Here is a 16,231-nt window from a genome sequence, read left to right as displayed (position 1 = left end):
AACACATCTTCCACATTCGAGATAATTTCTGGAGCCGCCCGCATTGGAATTGCGTCTTCTGACGTGATGAACGTCTTGCTCCCGACATGAATTCTCTTGTCAATCAGACGCCTAACGCTATCCCAATTTTTTTGGCATACAGAACGTTTGGTCATATTGAAATTATAAATACACTGCAGTAATGTGAGCGTGGGGAGAATCTCTGTCCCTCGAAATTATCGCGACAACATACAACGCCTAGGAGCCTCCCAGCCTGTAGCTCTCCATATCTGATAGGTACGTTCTGACGTCGTCGTCTGAGAACCTCTGTAGGGAGGGGATCAGCGTTTTAGCTTCGTCTACTGACCGCGGCTGGAGGTTGACAAGCAGCGCGATCTCAATCTCCTTCATAGTGACGTGATGTTCCAGCGTATCTCGCAAATTGAGCACGTTCATACGGCCTTGCACACGAGCAAATCGGCAGGCGTAATCGTACGACTGCTTGATGAGGCTGAATTTAGGGGAATAGGAAGACTCACTTTTCCGCCATGGAACTTCGTTTCTTCCCACTTTTCAGCACATCTGTCAGCAGCAATTTGACTTCGCAAAGATTGAGGCACCGACTCTCTTCGAGCTCCTTCCCAAACTTCAAACTGGCCAGATCTGCTTGTTCCTCCTCCATCTTAGAATTCCTATAATATTCTACTTCAATGACAGCAAGAGAAGCTCCGCTGCTCTCCAGGAACCTAATGTTATCGCGTGATGCGTACGTGAACCGAGACCTGGAGGCCTTAAAGTAACACGAGTAGTATCGCATGACGCAGGCGATCGCACAGCAAGACGAATAGCCATCATGGGGATGGGGGGATATGGACGTCCGGAGAGCTTTTGAAGGTGATGGTCTTCGGTGGCCTGGACGGCATCATGACCATATTCGCTGTTCTAGCGGGGTGTGTTGGTGCTGAGCTCACGGGGGTCCAGATCCTCATCATCGGTTTCGGAAATCTCATTGGAGACGCAGTGTCTATGGGTTTCGGTGAAGTGAGATGCCACGGGGTGACCTCATTCAGTACATCTCTGAGAAGTCCGAATCCGACTTCTACGAGTGCGAAAAAGCCCGTGAACAATGGGAGGTCACGTACAACCCTGAAGGCGAAAAGCGCGAGATGATTGAGATCTACACCGGTCGGTACGGCTTCACGACCGAGGACGCTGTTACATTCACTGAAATAGCGTTCAAGTACCCAGTGAGGCAAGAGAGGCAGGGCCACACAGGAGTTCTTCCTCAGCCATATGATGAAGGAGGAGCTCGGACTTGGCATGGCTGACTGCGTTGACGGGCTGGATCTGTCGCCATTCACGAAAGGTACGCCTATAATCTTTAGTTCTTGATTTTTCATTAATCTATTCTATCACCGTTACAGGCCTTGCGATGTTTGGAGCTTTCATGGTGTTCGGCTCCGTCCCGCTACTGTCCTACGGTCTCTTCCGCTGGCTTGGGTCCTCCGTACACGCCCACTGGGCTTTTGCCTTCACTGCAGTCTCCTGTGCGCTGACTCTGTTCGCCTTGGGAGTTATGAAGGCTCAATTCGTATGCCAGTCCGCCTGGCAGTCGGGGCTCATTATGATGTCCAATGGAGTCATAGCAGGCGGGTTAACGTTCGGGATTGGTACCCTTCTTCAAGTAGGTGCCAGTTAAATGATCAACCCAGCAACAAGCTAAGTGACCTTCGCCTTACCACTCGAGATTCTAGCTCTCTTTGTGGAGTTCGTTGAACTGAAACTCGGTGTCTTGCGTTTCCGTTTCTTCGAGGAACAACCGTAGCCAACTACTAAGCCCCCAATGGACGAAGGTGACGCAAAGTACGTTTCCTCCAAGTCGAGAATCTCCTGCTCTAGTGTAGATACGGCTGAGGCTAGTTCCGCTTCCAAAGACAACAGATCACTCAACATTCATCGAGAGTTAAAATTTTTCGGTCCCAGACATAATCACAGGTTTTCTCTCCCACAGCATTTATGGTCTTTGCAGCGTCGCAAGGACTGTGCCATCGCAGGTCTAAGCAAACGCTATCGAAGGGCCTGAATCCTTATAACGAGTGACAAGGACTGTGCATCCGCGCTCAGACATAATTCTGACTCTTTCAGCCTTCTATTATGTTTCAAAACTCACAAGCTAAAGTCAGCTGTTTAAATATAATCACGATCAGCCTTGCAAGCTCGAGCCCAGTAGTCGTGGAAGTTGTGACCGTCCATGACGTAGGTTGGTGCACACTCGTAAGTGGTCACGGAAGCAGCGTCGTACGGCATCTGCGTCTGGTTTGACCAGGTCTCAGCGCGGGTGGAGTGGGCGGGCTGGTACTTCTGGTTCACTCCGGGAGTCGATACCTGGCGGACGTGGCAATGTTGGGAATGGCCGCCGTATGACATAGGCGTTGTAGGGCTGTAAGATTGGCTTGAGTACTGTCGGGTAATGGGAGAGTGATGCATGTTGGTATTGTTGATTTTGCGAGAAATAGCAGGTTATGAGTCAAGGGGGGCAGTAAATACGGTTTCAGTCAGTGAAAGACGCTTGATGAGCGTCGTGAGTGCGGCAGCCACGGCGTCAGGCTGGTCTTCCATGAGCACATGGCCACTGTGAGGAAGGGGAATTAGCTGGAACTTTCCTTGCATATGGCCGATGATAAGCTTCTTGTCTAGCGTTTCTCGGCGACCAGCCACCATGAGTACTTTATACACTCCAGAGCAGCCCAGAAACATTTCAGTCAGACCATCGAACCAGCCAGGCCAGTACTTCTCAGTTGTCGACAGGTCTAGACGCCACTCGTAGTGGTCTTCGACGAGCTTCAGCTGGCTGGGAACAGACAGTCGGGCAGACTCAGAGTTCTTCAGCATGTTGTGGAGAGACCACTCTACTGCCGCTCTCTGGGAGGGGAAACGCTTTGGGATGTTCTTGACGAAATGTGACATGTGGGACAGGCTGGCCACAGCTGTGGTTTCCACCGCATCGAGCACTACCAGGGCCTTAATAGAAGGAACGCGGTCCCTATGAGCCAAGCGCACAGCAATACTGCCTCCGAGGCTGTGTCCAACCAGCACTGTCGGACCCTTGGCTGCGAGTTTGACGTAGACGTCGCATACAGCTGCCTCCGTAGCCTCCACCAGAGAGTCGATGCCCATGTCGGCAGGGTCAGACAATCCATGACCGGGAAGGTCGGGCGCTATGATCACCACGTCACACATTCGGCGAGCAAGGACGTCCCAAGACAAGCCCGTGTGCCCACCTCCGTGAACACATACCAGAACTGGTCGGTCTTTCGCCGAGTCTGATGTGGAGTACGTGTGAAGGACCTGTAATTTGGCATCTAGAAGCTTACCTTTGAATCCCAGTCAGTTGAAAAATCTGAGATGAAAGTGGATGATGCGGTTTCCACACGCTCCAGCTTCTTGGGTCTGGGTGGAAGTGGGGGCAGTTCAGACATACGGCGCAAATTTACAATAATGACTTCTTACGCTAGCCCAACCATTTCCCAGTCGAAGCGTATGGTCTACAGCTCACCAGTTCAGGGTCCCGTCTCCAGCATGCAGCATCGGTATGTGTCGGGGCAGGCCACCCACCCCCTCCCCAGCCAGTACACTAACTACGCCAACTACACCACAAGCGGGGGTCCCAAGTATCACCCGTTGGATACCAAACAAGTTACCCAGTTTTCCTACTCTATTTCGCCGCTCTACAACCCCGTGCACGTCCCTACTTTCGAATCCACTCTTCAGGTTCGCGGCGTGGACGAGGGCCGCCTGCTGAGCGTGTGGAAGGACCAGATAGAGGCGAAGCGAGTGTACGTTTCGGAGGAGTTGAGCGAGTCTAGTTAGGTGTGTCGTGTATTTTTACCACAATTCGATTGCAATTCGCACATAAATGGAGCTTGCGGCGCTCCTGACGAGGGGGTATTTGGGAGAGCCTGAGGCAACCAGAAAGCTGGTCGATCTGCAGAACGAAGACTGTTCGCGGTACGCCTGCAGCCTTCTTGACACACTGGAGGCGTGCCACGATTTAACATCTGACACTGGTTTCCTCCTGTTGGTGTCAGCTAAGGGAGCTGTAGAACGGGCGTGGAAGGCCACAAAGTCTCCAGCTGAGAAACGGCTGCTGAAGACCTCACTCTTGAGGTTAACTCGGAGGGCGCTGCCTGTGCTTGACGGAGAACTCCTTTTCGCCGCTCTGCGGGCACCCATCCGGAGCGACTTTCCAATGATGTGGCCTGAGATGGAGGCCTACCTGACCGAGAGCCTTCTGGAGTTTCCAACTCTCCCACACAACGAACGTCTCCGCGCTCTGGCACTGCTGGTGAGGACGGCGGAAGAGCTCAGCGGCAGGAAGGCGCTAGCGGGTCGAAAGGTCTTCCGTGTGCTGACTGAGGCCTACTTCACCCCGCTAATGGAGCTCGAGTCAGCTCTTATGGAGGCTCCACTCAGCGCGTTAGAACGAGAGGAAGAGCTTGCAACTGTCCACAAGGGTCTTCTCATCTTTTGTCGGCACGGAGGCGTCGAGAGGGATATCGTTGGTCCATTTGTCACATCTGTGCTGAATCAGCTTTTGTTGCGCATGGAAAGCCAGATGCTGGGTCTCTGGGGTATGGCGGTTGTTCCCCCTCTCGCCGATCTGGCTGCCTACGACATCTGCCCCTTCCTCTCCAGCGAGGGACTGCTGAGTAGGACGCTGTGGACGCTGTCAGAGTTCATGATCGCTCATCAGACGTCCTCTCGCGACGCACTGGACACGCTGAACCCTCTGCTGACCGGTCTGGTGCACTCCTCTCTGGGCCTTCTGTTTCCGAATCGAGCGGTAGACGGTCTCTTGACGACCGGGCTCTACGAGGCGTCATTCGAAGAGCAGCCCGAAGTCTGGGCTGATCTACAAAGCCGATGTGCCCTGGAGCTCACCCAACTCGCGACTGCAGCTGGCTCTCCTACAGGCGTTCTGGCTCTTTTTGAGACTATTCTGCGCCTGCTGGTACCCTTCGAACCTGACCACCTTCAATGCTCCACTCGGGACGCTTTATTGGTCTGCGAAGTGTCCCTGTTGTCGACTCGGGAGGCATCAGAGCCTGTTGTGGAGTTCATTGGGCGGAACCTGGATGGATCCCCACTCGATTCCGATGCGGTGATGAGATGTGCGCTGTGCTTAGAGTCTTTGAGCTTACTATTGGGGACGGAGGCCGGTGGTAGCAACGGTCTCGAGGAGTCGTGCATTCCTGAACCTTCGGATCTCACACTTAGATGCATAAAGGAGGTTGCTCCTAGGGTTGCTGTGACGATGAAGAGCTTGCCGAAGGACTTTGCTGGATTCTGTTACACCCGATTCGCGTCCATCCTGTTTGGGTGCCATCACCTGCCTTCTGTGACGCTTCTACCGGCAGTGCAAACACTGGTCGCGATCATCAACGACCCCTCCTCCCCTGTGGACATCCTGGGCATTGCCGTGGACTCTTGTCTATCACGCGCAACGAACAACAGTGATAGTCCTGTCTGGCACACAGTAGTGGACACGACCACCCTGTTGGACCGCTTCGTAGTCGGGCTTGTCAACGTCGCCTGGGCTGCCCCCTCCGTGGAAATCACCCGTACGGCGCTGAAGGCGGTCTACGCCGTTATCTTCGAGGCGGCTCCAACTGTGAGGACCTCTGTGATTTCTCGGCTCATTCCTTTGATGTCATCTGATCTGCGAGGTGAGGACCTGGCTGTAGTTTTCCCTTCAGCCCTAGACATCGTTATCGGATCCGTGGAAGATTTGGGATCCATCACAACAGTGGAGATGAGTCCTCTACTTCGTATGTGCGACATCCGCTTGCAAACCGCAGATACCTACATCTCCAGCTTGCTGGCCAGATTGCTGGTGGTTTTGCTGAACTGCTCTTTGGGAGGGTCCACGGAGGAGCCCCTCCTCGATTTCGTCCTCAACCACTGGTTTCTTCTTGCTTCTCGAGCGGAGAACCCCCCAAGTTTCGAGTTTACCGAACTTCTCATCGCGTTGACTTCGGCAACTTCCCTTCATCCGCCACGGCGAGCGCTGTATGCCTCGTGGCTAGACACGTCTGTGCCTTTGCATCTGCAGGGGATCCAGGCGGGACTGAGCTCTGACGACCAGGATTGCCTGCAACTTCTGTCTGGCATTCGCCTTTTTGGGGCGGTTAGTCGCCTTTGCGACGCCCAATCCCCTCTGCTGTCCGCCATCGCAATGGTCATAGACCAGGTCGTCACGCACAGCCCTACAGCAGACTCATTTGATCAGAAGGGCCTTCGTCAGGCGGATCTCGTTGAGTTCCTTATGCTGGTTCCTGTGGAGGCGTTCGCTCAATGGTGAGTCTTCAGCGGTCACGAAAATCAGTTCGTTTCAAACACTGACCAGAACCGCCTTTATCCTCCTGTCACATCAACGCGAGGGTTTCAATCCGATCGGCATCTATCGGGCATTAGTGGCGCTTGAGAAGACGAACGGTCAGGCTCTCGCAGATAGCGACACAACGGAGCTGTGTGCCGTGATTCGTTCTCTGGCAGTAACAATTGACAACGTGCAAGAGGGACCTCGCAGGCGGCGACGCGCGATCACCGTCAGCAGTAGCGCAGGACTTATCAACACGAGGTCCCCTGCGCGCTCATTTTTCGAGTCGCTCGACATGCGCTATAGCTTGCACTACCGCCAGGTAGTGGAGGAGTCCAAACAAGACAAACGACAACAGTGAGTACCCCTACTCGCCTCACACAGAGCAGATTCAGACTTCCGGGCCCTAGCGAGGCTTCTACATGTCAACTGATGTTTCATGCTTGGGAACCAGCTCACACTGCAACGCATCTTCCATCAAATCAAGTGGCGCCTCGCCATCGGAGTTGACTTCTGTCCATGGCGAGATAGGGCGAGGGTCGAACTCCCGGACAGAGGCGGGCACGGCGTGATGAGCCGCCAGCCAGCGCAGAACTTTGGCGGAGCCTGCCACAGCGGCCGTGTGAAAGGCAGTGTCGCCGAACTCGTCCTTCTCCGTTTCCTTGACTCCTTGCTCGGCTAGAAATCGGCACATAGAGAGTTCGTCTCGATCAGCGGCTATATTCATCAGAGGAATGCAAAAAGGGCCCTGCAGAGCATTCGGATTGGCGATCAACAGCTCCTTCAGTCCCTCCACGTTCCCAGCGCCCACTAGGCCGACCGCCGCTTCAACGGCGTCGTCCGAGACCAGCGTCACTGACTGCGGGACCATGCCTCCCATGGCTGGACACGGAATGTCATCCGGGTCTCGGCCCTCCACGATGTCAGTGCCCCACTTTAGTATGACCCCGTCCACGTAGAACCTTGAGGCGGTTTGGTGATCCATGGTTCCCAAGGAGTGCCACGCTTCCCACTTTCGATGGGCCAAAACGTTTAGCTGCGATGGCTCCTGCTGATCGCACGGTCCGACGGTGGCTTGCTTGTATAGGCTGTAAAACCGCAGGAGGTCTTCAGCACCTAGGTCCGTCCTGGTGCGCACGTAATCTGTAGCTGCCAAGAACTGGTCCGAGTGCAGACCTTTGCTCTCTCCTTTGGGGTTTGCCGTGGTCTTGGAGGCGTCCGTGAGTGCTGGTTTAAAAATCCAGTCCAACGCCATAGTTGCCATCCGGAGTGCCCAGATCTTGGCCGCAACAAAAACTCGAGCGGTGAAGGCTAGCGGAGAGTAGAGAGCGAACCGTAGTCGATCCAACCGATTCATTCAATTCCCGATTTCGATGGACACCAGGTTCTCTAAAGCAGCGCAGTTCGGCAAGCGCAAGAAGAAAAAACCACTGCGGGTGGACGAGCGATTCAAAGATGTCCCAGATCTCGACGCCCCCACAGACGCCAAAGGACGAGTCGTCGTGAAGAAGACGGAGGCTCCCGCGAAGGACGAGGCCATCGCTGCGGAGGTGCCGGAGTATGCTCCTTTCAAGTGGGATGCAGAATCATCATCCGAGGAAGAGGATGAGGTAGAAGAGACCGAGGCGGATCTAGGCATACCAGAAACTCCGCTGGTAGATAACGCGGAGACGGCGAGATTGGCTCTCAAAGGCCTCGTGTGGGAGATTCTCAAAGCTAAAGATGTGTTCGCTATCATGACATCATTTTTGTCTAAAGGCAACATTCTTGAAACCGAGAAACCTGTGACTCGAGTCAGAATTTTCCAATCCGAATTCGGGAAGGATAAGATTCAGCGTGACAAAGAGCGTGGCGCACCGTATGACGCCAAGGACCCAGAAGACATCCGTCACGCCAAGTACCGCGCTTGGCTTCGAGAGAAATCCATGTACTACTTTGCAATCGTCGATTGTGAGGACAAGGTCGTGGCTGACAGAATATACGAGGAGTTCGATGGGACAGACGTCAGCTGGGCAATTGATGGAATGCAGATCAGTTTCGTGCCCGACGACTTGGTGATTCCAGGCGAACCAACGGACACCTGTGAGGAGTTTCCGAAACGTTACACTCCACCAGCGGCCTTCAAAAACTACCTGCAGACCACCACCGTAGATGAAACTGCCTGGGACGAGGATCCTCCAGACCGTACTCGCTTCTTCAAGAAGCTCTTCACAGAGAAGGAGGTGCTCGAGATGGAATATAAGAACTACGTTAAGGTATCCAGTGATGAGGAATCCTCCGTAGAAGCCATTGCCGAGTTCGAGCTGCCAGCATTCGCCAAGGATCGAGTAGACGAGGAGGCCGAGTCCGTCTTTGACGCCTCGGGTAATGTAGTCACAGCAGCCAGTCTCACGGAGGACAACCTCGAAGTCTACCGCAAGCGACTGTTGGAAGGAGTGGACTCTGACGACGTGGATTCAGACTCCGATGACATCCGTCTAGTGCAAGAGAAGGCCGAAAGCACTGATGTGTCGGACTCCGATGAGATGCGTCGCGCCTTCGCAGCACATGACATGGGAATCGAGGAGCCCGAGGCTGTCGACACAACTGAAGGAAAAGGTGAAGGGGAAGGCAGGAAGAGAAAACGGTTCCCTTTGGTTGGACGAGAGTTGTCTGAGGAGCAGATTGAGGAGGAGGTGGAGGAGGAGGCGGAGGAGGAGCCTGTAGCTCCACCATCCTCTGATAGCGACGACGACTTTAAAATGAAAGGCCCCAAGAGAGGTAAGAAATCCAAGAGACCGAGGGACCAGAAAGACACCTTTAATCTGGATACAGAGGACCCTCGGTTCCAGGCAGTATATGAAGAACCTGAATTCGCTTTGGATCCGACATCTCCTGAGTTCCGCAACAACCAGGCAACCCAGACAATGCTAAAGACAAAAAAGAAGCGTAGAGTCAAGAAATGACTTTGCCCATAACTTTCAGTCCGAAGAGAATGATTGCCGAATCGCTTCCTTAAACACTGCCCAGGAGAGGCCATCACGGCACCAGCAACACGGAACTCCTAGACGTTTCGCCGAGGTGATATTCCGTTTCTCGTTGTCAAAGAAGAGCATGTTCTTGAACTCCACACCGGTGGCGTCTTCGATCTCCTTTAGGTGACGCTTCTTGTCCACATCTCCCCAGGCCGAATATACAGACAGAGATGCTAGGTCTACGTATCGGTTGTCGACGCGAGGGTCTAACACGTCGTCCCCTGTTAGGTGCGAGGCGCCTCTTCGGGGGACAAGCAGTTGTGTGAGGGCCTGCTGTGCATCCTTGGGCGTGGTGGTCCTACTAGCGAAAGCCACATCCACGCCCTGTTCGCCAATCCACTGTATGATCGACAGGGAGTCCGGGAAGCACTCGAACGGTGATTGGCGGGAATCCTTGAGTCGCGGGTACAAAGGCAGCCCATCAACCTGTTGTTTTCGCTTAAGATCCAGTCCAAATGGAGGTTTGAAGAATATGTCCACATCACCCGCCCATACGGTGTCGTCCAGGTCAAACACGAACAGGTCAGGGAGCATTTGTAGAATACGGGACTATTTCCGGCATTTTCCATGGACGTCTGGTCCGATGGTTCGTCGCACTCCTCTGCACCTCCCGCGCCAATAGGCAACGACGGCGACAGTGAAGATGAGGGCCTCGATGAGTACATCCCGGGTGGGTACCACCGATGCTATCCAGGGGAGGTATACAAGGACCGCTACCGCATCGAGTGTAAGCTCGGTTGGGGCCATTTCAGTACTGTGTGGCTCGCCACTGACTTCTTTCCCCCTACGCCACGTTACGTCGCAGTGAAGTTCCAGAAAGCTGCTCGGCAGTTCGTCGAAGCGGCTCGAGACGAGATTCAAATCCTAGAAACGGTGAATCGGATGTTCGTTCATCCCGAGGGGGTCAGGGTGCTGCAGTATCACCAGCACCTGTTCCCGGAACTTGCGCCGCCAACACGTCCCGTTGTGGAGTTTATCGACAGCTTCAGCCACAACGGTTTGAACGGGGAGCACATTTGCATGGTGTTCGAGGTCATGGGACCGAATCTGCTTACGCTGATGAAGGAGTACAAGTTCCAAGGCATCGAGATGGGAATTGTCCGGAAAATCTCTGCACACACCTTAGCTGGGCTCGACTACCTGCATCGCGTATGCGGGGTTATACATACAGATGTCAAGCCGGAAAATATTCTGGTCTCTGCGGTGGAATTACCTCCACCTCAGCCTCTTCGGGAGTACTACACAGGCGCCTCCGAATACGGAGCCAACGGAGAGGTTGTCGGTATTTCCTCGGACAAACAAAACAAAATGAAGCAGAAACGCAATAGAGTTAAGCGGCGCCGCAAACTGAAGGGTAACAAAGAAAAGACGGCCTCCAATATCTTAGAGCAACTCCTGCAGGATACCCAGCCGGGGAAGAAGAAGCGCCGTCGGAAGCGCAAACGCGGTCCGAACAGCAAACAGACCACTCCAGGCGCTAGCGCAGGCACCACTCCCCTGAACTCCCACGGAGCTCTGGAGAACCTCCCCACCTCAGACGCGCTCGAGGTTACGCGGGACTCGCTAGAGAACGCCGGAGCCTTGCCGAAGGCAACGGATGGCCCCGACACCCTCGACACTGAGGCTGAGGATCAGGCTCCAGACCCTCCCCGGTCCCCAGACCACGACCTCGAGATGGTGGATGTGGACGGCGTCAGCTACGTAGTTGAGATGGGTACGAGTGAGGAGGACATTTTACGATGGCGTCATTGCCTTCTGACGTATGAAGTCTACACTGAGCTCGTCGCGGACGAGCGCACGGCGGAGCGCGTACTGTATTCAGCCGTTGGGCCCGTGCACCTTAAAGAAGTGATGAAACGGTCGTTCTTCGCAGAACGCCAGGAGTACAAGCTCGTCGACCTGGGCAATGCGTGCTGGGTCGACAAACAATTCTGCAAGGATATTCAGACGCGGCAATACAGGTCACCAGAGGTTGTGACCGAGAGTGGCTACTGTGCCAACGCAGACATTTGGTCGTATGCGTGCATGCTCTACGAGCTCTTAACAGGTGAGGCACCGGACACTAATCGACACAGGCGATTTTTTATTTGAACCAAAGTCAGCCTCTAACTTCAGCCGGGACGAGGACCATCTCGCATTGGTGTCCGAGCTCCTCGGCTCACTTCCGTCTATCATCACGCAACATGGCCGGCGTTCGTCGAAATTCTTCGATGCTGAAGGGAAACTACTCCATATTCATGACCTGAAGTTCTGGGGATTAGAAGACATCCTACGGTCGAGGTACTTTCTCCGACAGCCAGTGGCTGAGGTGTTCTCCGACTTCTTGCTGCCTATGCTGGAGGTGAACCCCACACGTCGTTTCAGTGCGCTACAGGTGCTACAGCATTGTTTCTTTACCTTCTCCTTCGAAGAAGATCGAATGAAGGCCTGGCAACGGATGGCATCCGCCGAACAGAAGGCAATAGCCAATCTTTCTGCCCGTCGTCCGTCAGAATACTGATATCTCGAGAGTGTAGCAAACACAATCACAACTCAGTTCGTTTGAATACGTGTCGCGTCCATGGCTGGAGTGCAGAGTGGGCCAGATCCGCCACCCCCCAGCCAACAACACGGACGGAGCCTATTGAAGTGTTGACGTGCTGGAGTGCCACGCGAACTTGTTGGCTGGGCTTGAGGGCTGGCGAGAGAGTGGGGTTCATCCGAAGCCCCGTCACGTCAGCAGTCAACGTTCGTTCTATCCGCTCTCTGGGAGTGCAGGTGACCACCACTCCACCCTCCAATATGGCTGCATGGAAGTCGACCACTGCGAAATTGCCCTCAGTAAGCGTGCTTTCTCCGTCGTCCAGGAACAACGCGCCACTGGCTTCGCCGTGCTCGTTTGGATAAATCTCCATCCGGAAGGGCGCTCCACGCATAGTTTCGGTTGACCGTCCAACGTGGGTCTTGGTTAGAAGGATAGACCCTTCTCTGACGAACGCCGTGGTCTCGTTTACGCTGCCGCCGACGAACTCCTGGTCAGAGTCCAAGGAAAAAAGTCGAAGCTTGGGCAAGTGTACGGATTTATGCGCAACGGGCACCACCAAAATGCTCGAGCCCACCCAAAAGATGTCGTCACGCCGGTCTTCCATTCTGATAACAGGTACTCCGAAGGCATGGTAGTCAAAGAAGGCAGTGTACCAGTAGTGCATCAGGCGATACCGCGTGTTAACGAGGTGTCGAATACGGGACAGAGTCTCGGGGGAAAATAGCCACGGTTCCCGTCGGGCCGATTCTATATGCGCGTGATCTCTGTAGAAGGGCTGCCAAATGCCAACCTCACTCCATCGCAAAAGTAAGTCCTCGCTAGGGTCACCGAAAAAGCCGCCTACGTCGCCGCCAGTAAATGACAGGCCAGCCACGGCATGGCTCAGTAGTAAACGACTTGTCATTGCCAGGTGCTCTGCGGAGGAAATCGAATCTCCAAACCAGACAGCCCCATATTTTTGGCTGCCCACAAAGAAGGCTCGCGAAAGCACGAACGGACGCTTCTTGGGTCGGGCCCGCGCTAACCCCTCAAACGTCGTTCGGTGGTAGAACATACCGTAGAGGTTGTGGACCTCTCGATGCTCTCTGCCATCGACATGCGTTGCGTCCTTGGGCAGCGTGATCTCTGGACTTTCAAACACTGAAGGCTCGTTCATGTCGTTCCACACATGCATTCTGTTATCCGAGTCAAGCCAACTGGCGAGGTGACCCTTCCACACCTCCCTCACTCGCTCGTCCAGGAAATCGGGGTACACGCTGCGGCCAGGCCAGCACTCTCCCACGAAAACCTCACCAGACACGTCAGACAGAACGCCAGCATCGAGCACGTCCGAGTAGAGGTCGTAGGCGGGGTCCTCGGACACATGCGGATCGACGATAGCAACTAGCCGCCTACCGTCCGTTGCCAGGTCGCGTAACAGGCGTTGAGGATCGGGGAACTTCTCCTTGTCCCACGTAAAATAACGCTTACGGTCCGTGTGCTCGATATCGAGCCACATAACATCAAGCGGAATGTCCATCAAAGCGAAGCCTTTGGAGACGTCGAGAACGTCGCTCTCGTCGTTGTAGTTCCATCGACACTGATGCTTGCCCAAGGCAAATAAAGGGGGCAGAGATGGAAACCCTGTGACAACGCTAAGGGAGTTGAGGACGTTCATGGAGCTGTCTCCGGCGAAAAGCACGAGGTCGATGCAATTAGTTTCCGACACCCATGAAGACCTGTTTCCGCCAGCAGAAGGCGGCACAAAGTAGGTGTCGGCTGGGTTCAACCACAACTGTGCCGAGTGCACAGATCCCTGGGGTACGAGTACGAAGGGTACTGCGCCGTAGAGTGCGTTCTCCCGGTTGTCCTCGTAGCCGAACGCGTCCACGTTGAAGAGGCGAAGGGGACCGCGACCAAGCAGATCCAGTGGCCCTGTGTGCTGTGGGAGACCGTAAACAGCCTTCGGGGAGGGGGAGACTACGGTCGCTCCAACCGCCTGCCACCCTTTAGGCGTACTGTCTTCAAAACCTTTCCAGACACTAGGAGCAGGGGCTGTGTAGTTTTCCCAGTGAATGCCGTCTACGCTGTTGACGATCTCTCGATCGAGCAACATGTCGAGCCTGAAGGGATTAAGAGTCAGAACGGCACTCATTCGTCCAGGGCCGTCAATCACCCATTGATTGCCATTCTCGGTGACGGTGACTTCCACCGCCAACTTTTCCATATCGCCTTCTTGAATGACTGATGAGTCCACTTTGAAACGGTCACCTAACCCAACGAACAGACGCAAGAACCCCGCTGAAAACAGGGATAGTTCGCCTTCTAGCACCACACCCTCAGCCGACAGCGCAAACTTGACCCGGTGGCCCTCCACAACCAGGTTGCTTGCGGCCCACTGGATCTGGCGGTGGCGTTGTCGAAACCGATTCATGAAGGGGTTGAGTCCAGGTGGCTTGAATTTGGAGTCATCGTCTCCATCAAAGTCCCAGCTGGGGCCGTCCCCAGCGTCTGGGATCAACTCTGGTTCCGGAAAAGGCGCATTCAGGTCCATTGTGCCTCTCTGAACTTCCAGAGATGGAGGAGCGTCGCTGCAGCTGCCTGCCAGCATAGGAACAAGTGAAGTTTTTAACAATAACATCCACTGAAATAGGGGGAAATGAGGCCAGCTCAGATCGCCAAGTCTGCCTCCTCTTGCGCTTCTAACAACCCGATCTCCACCTCGTCTCGCTCGGTCATCGAGATCGATGACGACCTCCTAACCACCACCAGCAGAAAACCTAGAAACGCAACTACCATTCCAGCTGTCAACAGAGCCACCTTCAACGGGAGAGTGAGTCCAAACCGCTCCTCAGGCAGCAGTCGTCGACGGGCAAACCCTACTGTTTGACTGGCGGCATCGAAAAGCGTGTAGTACGACTGTATGAATGTCAGGCCGAGGATCGCTTCAAAGGGCATGTTGGGAGACCCCTCACCTATGCCCACAAGGCAGTAGGCCTCGTGGGTAGGATGTGCAATCGTGGTCATGTACTGCATACGGACGCCAGTGCTACCCTACGTCTGTCACGGGCCATTCCAAAGTTCCAGAATCCGCCACACTTAGTGAGATGGGACGTCGGCCAGAATAGATATACTTCTCGATGACGGAGGGGCACCTGCACCACAGGGTCTCGTCCTTTTCGTTCGGACCTCCGAAGGACGCCCAGCATTTGTCATCCGCCAGAAGTGATTCCTTGAATTCTCGGAAGGCGTCTGGCTTTATCAGACTAAATGAGGTGCCTGTATCCACGAGGGCAGGGCCTATGATGACAGAGGTACCACCCACATTCAGCGAGGATACTTCCACGCCCCACCGACCTTGAGATCGCAGAGGATTCTCAGACCAGAGTATTCTGGAGGTAAAGTAGGCCGGGTTGGGCTCGCCCACAGTCAGGCGGGCGCGAGCCGCTTCCCAATACCGAATCTCCCACTCCCCGAACGTCTCCCACGCATACCGACGAACACGTTGGCTGCTCGTCAATTTGGGCAGATAGAAACCGATGAAAGGCTTGTGCTCCCTCAGGGTCTTGGTCAGATTATCCAAAAACGACATTCTTTCTTTCGTCGGCGACAACGTGACTTTCGGAGGCGCGGGGGCTAAACCTAGTATGCCATCAGCCACCATATGGGGCACAGAAGCCCCTGGAACAAGAAGAGCGTGCTGATGATGTATCCCAACGGAGGAGTCAACTCCCTCCATCGTCATGGTTTCTTTCATGTTATGCCCCATCACGCGAGATCCGTCGCCATAGCCAAGCGTAGTTTCGCCTCTCACATGCTTGTACGTCAGAGAAAGCTCTGGGGAATAGTAACGGCTCTTCAATGGGTAGCTAGGCGCAGCCTTAGCATTTAGATCCTCAGCTCCTCCTTTTGGAACCCACAAATGGTGCGATCCTGTGTCTGGGATGAACGTCAGCACTTGCGACTTCTGACAAGAGTCGTCGCGGTTGAGTTTTCGACATCTATCTAGATCTGTCTCGCCCAATCCCAACTGGACAATGTACTGCACATTAGAATAGTTCAGCAATGGTAACTCCAAACATCGCTTAGACGCACTATCCTGGCGCATAATGACCAATATTCACTCAGTGTGGTGGTCAAGCGGCCAGGTAAAACGCACGCACGACTCATAACACTGAATTTGGCTACATCATCTATGTGCTCCAAAAATCATGACAGATTCTGCATTGACAGATTCCGCACTTCACTGCGCACCGCAGCGAACCGACGAACCACCATGAGTCACGAAAAGAAAATCACCACCGGCAATTTAAATTTCCCGCAAATTTGAATCCGAGCGAAATCGCGCTGCATTGA

The 16,231-nt window shown here is 54.2% G+C and overlaps 12 protein-coding genes across 20 annotated transcripts; 5 read left to right on the top strand and 7 right to left on the bottom strand.

The window, feature by feature from the left end:
- Positions 1-237: 237 nt before the first annotated feature.
- On the bottom strand, positions 238-661 carry KVP18_000333 (uncharacterized protein; the record flags this gene model as incomplete). The annotated part of the gene is made up of 2 exons (XM_067954771.1): positions 238-490; positions 519-661. 2 exons carry the CDS (start codon positions 659-661, stop codon positions 238-240), a joined length of 396 nt encoding a protein of 131 aa, XP_067808092.1.
- Positions 662-903: 242 nt separating this feature from the next.
- On the top strand, positions 904-1,706 carry KVP18_000325 (uncharacterized protein; the record flags this gene model as incomplete). Of its 2 annotated transcripts, XM_067954632.1 has the most annotated exons (5): positions 904-1,020; positions 1,050-1,226; positions 1,255-1,345; positions 1,404-1,663; positions 1,692-1,706. In XM_067954632.1, 5 exons carry the CDS (start codon positions 904-906, stop codon positions 1,704-1,706), a joined length of 660 nt encoding a protein of 219 aa, XP_067808078.1. The 2 variants fall into 2 exon arrangements, with proteins under 2 accessions (XP_067808078.1, XP_067808079.1); XM_067954633.1 differs by lacking the exons at positions 904-1,020; positions 1,404-1,663; positions 1,692-1,706 and having other exon boundaries at positions 1,026-1,307.
- A 460-nt stretch (positions 1,707-2,166) lies between these two features.
- Positions 2,167-2,466, bottom strand: KVP18_000328 (uncharacterized protein; the record flags this gene model as incomplete). The annotated part of the gene is made up of 1 exon (XM_067954682.1): positions 2,167-2,466. One exon carries the CDS (start codon positions 2,464-2,466, stop codon positions 2,167-2,169), a length of 300 nt encoding a protein of 99 aa, XP_067808085.1.
- A 33-nt stretch (positions 2,467-2,499) lies between these two features.
- On the bottom strand, positions 2,500-3,458 carry KVP18_000327 (uncharacterized protein; the record flags this gene model as incomplete). 2 transcript variants are annotated; one of them, XM_067954667.1, is made up of 2 exons in its annotated part: positions 2,500-3,327; positions 3,354-3,458. In XM_067954667.1, 2 exons carry the CDS (start codon positions 3,456-3,458, stop codon positions 2,500-2,502), a joined length of 933 nt encoding a protein of 310 aa, XP_067808084.1. The 2 variants fall into 2 exon arrangements, with proteins under 2 accessions (XP_067808084.1, XP_067808083.1); XM_067954666.1 differs by lacking the exon at positions 3,354-3,458 and having other exon boundaries at positions 2,500-3,219.
- A 61-nt stretch (positions 3,459-3,519) lies between these two features.
- Positions 3,520-3,849, top strand: KVP18_000331 (uncharacterized protein; the record flags this gene model as incomplete). Of its 2 annotated transcripts, none has more annotated exons than XM_067954737.1 (1): positions 3,520-3,849. In XM_067954737.1, the coding sequence occupies one exon, from the start codon at positions 3,520-3,522 to the stop codon at positions 3,847-3,849; it is 330 nt and encodes a 109-aa protein (XP_067808088.1). The 2 variants fall into 2 exon arrangements, with proteins under 2 accessions (XP_067808088.1, XP_067808089.1); XM_067954738.1 differs by having other exon boundaries at positions 3,559-3,849.
- A 46-nt stretch (positions 3,850-3,895) lies between these two features.
- KVP18_000332 (uncharacterized protein) lies at positions 3,896-6,719 on the top strand (the record flags this gene model as incomplete). 2 transcript variants are annotated; one of them, XM_067954759.1, is made up of 2 exons in its annotated part: positions 3,896-6,336; positions 6,365-6,719. In XM_067954759.1, the coding sequence occupies 2 exons, from the start codon at positions 3,896-3,898 to the stop codon at positions 6,717-6,719; spliced, it is 2,796 nt and encodes a 931-aa protein (XP_067808091.1). The 2 variants fall into 2 exon arrangements, with proteins under 2 accessions (XP_067808091.1, XP_067808090.1); XM_067954758.1 differs by lacking the exon at positions 6,365-6,719 and having other exon boundaries at positions 3,896-6,340.
- Positions 6,720-6,776: 57 nt separating this feature from the next.
- Positions 6,777-7,715, bottom strand: KVP18_000324 (uncharacterized protein; the record flags this gene model as incomplete). Of its 2 annotated transcripts, none has more annotated exons than XM_067954614.1 (1): positions 6,777-7,715. In XM_067954614.1, one exon carries the CDS (start codon positions 7,713-7,715, stop codon positions 6,777-6,779), a length of 939 nt encoding a protein of 312 aa, XP_067808076.1. The 2 variants fall into 2 exon arrangements, with proteins under 2 accessions (XP_067808076.1, XP_067808077.1); XM_067954615.1 differs by having other exon boundaries at positions 6,777-7,622.
- Positions 7,716-7,731: 16 nt separating this feature from the next.
- On the top strand, positions 7,732-9,303 carry KVP18_000329 (uncharacterized protein; the record flags this gene model as incomplete). The annotated part of the gene is made up of 1 exon (XM_067954694.1): positions 7,732-9,303. One exon carries the CDS (start codon positions 7,732-7,734, stop codon positions 9,301-9,303), a length of 1,572 nt encoding a protein of 523 aa, XP_067808086.1.
- Positions 9,304-9,318: 15 nt separating this feature from the next.
- On the bottom strand, positions 9,319-9,906 carry KVP18_000322 (uncharacterized protein; the record flags this gene model as incomplete). The annotated part of the gene is made up of 1 exon (XM_067954578.1): positions 9,319-9,906. One exon carries the CDS (start codon positions 9,904-9,906, stop codon positions 9,319-9,321), a length of 588 nt encoding a protein of 195 aa, XP_067808073.1.
- Positions 9,907-9,939: 33 nt separating this feature from the next.
- Positions 9,940-11,872, top strand: KVP18_000323 (uncharacterized protein; the record flags this gene model as incomplete). Of its 2 annotated transcripts, XM_067954598.1 has the most annotated exons (3): positions 10,056-10,099; positions 10,125-11,419; positions 11,448-11,872. In XM_067954598.1, the coding sequence occupies 3 exons, from the start codon at positions 10,056-10,058 to the stop codon at positions 11,870-11,872; spliced, it is 1,764 nt and encodes a 587-aa protein (XP_067808075.1). The 2 variants fall into 2 exon arrangements, with proteins under 2 accessions (XP_067808074.1, XP_067808075.1); XM_067954597.1 differs by having other exon boundaries at positions 9,940-11,463.
- Positions 11,873-11,897: 25 nt separating this feature from the next.
- On the bottom strand, positions 11,898-14,486 carry KVP18_000330 (uncharacterized protein; the record flags this gene model as incomplete). Its single annotated transcript, XM_067954717.1, has 1 exon — positions 11,898-14,486. One exon carries the CDS (start codon positions 14,484-14,486, stop codon positions 11,898-11,900), a length of 2,589 nt encoding a protein of 862 aa, XP_067808087.1.
- A 59-nt stretch (positions 14,487-14,545) lies between these two features.
- On the bottom strand, positions 14,546-15,983 carry KVP18_000326 (uncharacterized protein; the record flags this gene model as incomplete). Of its 3 annotated transcripts, XM_067954647.1 has the most annotated exons (2): positions 14,546-14,905; positions 14,934-15,983. In XM_067954647.1, 2 exons carry the CDS (start codon positions 15,981-15,983, stop codon positions 14,546-14,548), a joined length of 1,410 nt encoding a protein of 469 aa, XP_067808080.1. The 3 variants fall into 3 exon arrangements, with proteins under 3 accessions (XP_067808080.1, XP_067808081.1, XP_067808082.1); XM_067954648.1 differs by lacking the exon at positions 14,934-15,983 and having other exon boundaries at positions 14,546-14,911; XM_067954649.1 differs by lacking the exon at positions 14,546-14,905 and having other exon boundaries at positions 14,925-15,983.
- Between the last annotated feature and the right edge of the window lie 248 nt (positions 15,984-16,231).

The sequence above is a fragment of a genome (genome assembly GCF_019968955.1).
Source record: "MAG: Porospora cf. gigantea A chromosome Unknown PgA_NODE_505_length_16231_cov_336.131, whole genome shotgun sequence".
NCBI lineage: Eukaryota > Apicomplexa > Conoidasida > Eugregarinorida > Porosporidae > Porospora > Porospora cf. gigantea A.
The sequence above is the reverse complement of the archived record's forward strand: the minus strand, read 5'-3'. Positions and strand labels throughout refer to the sequence as shown.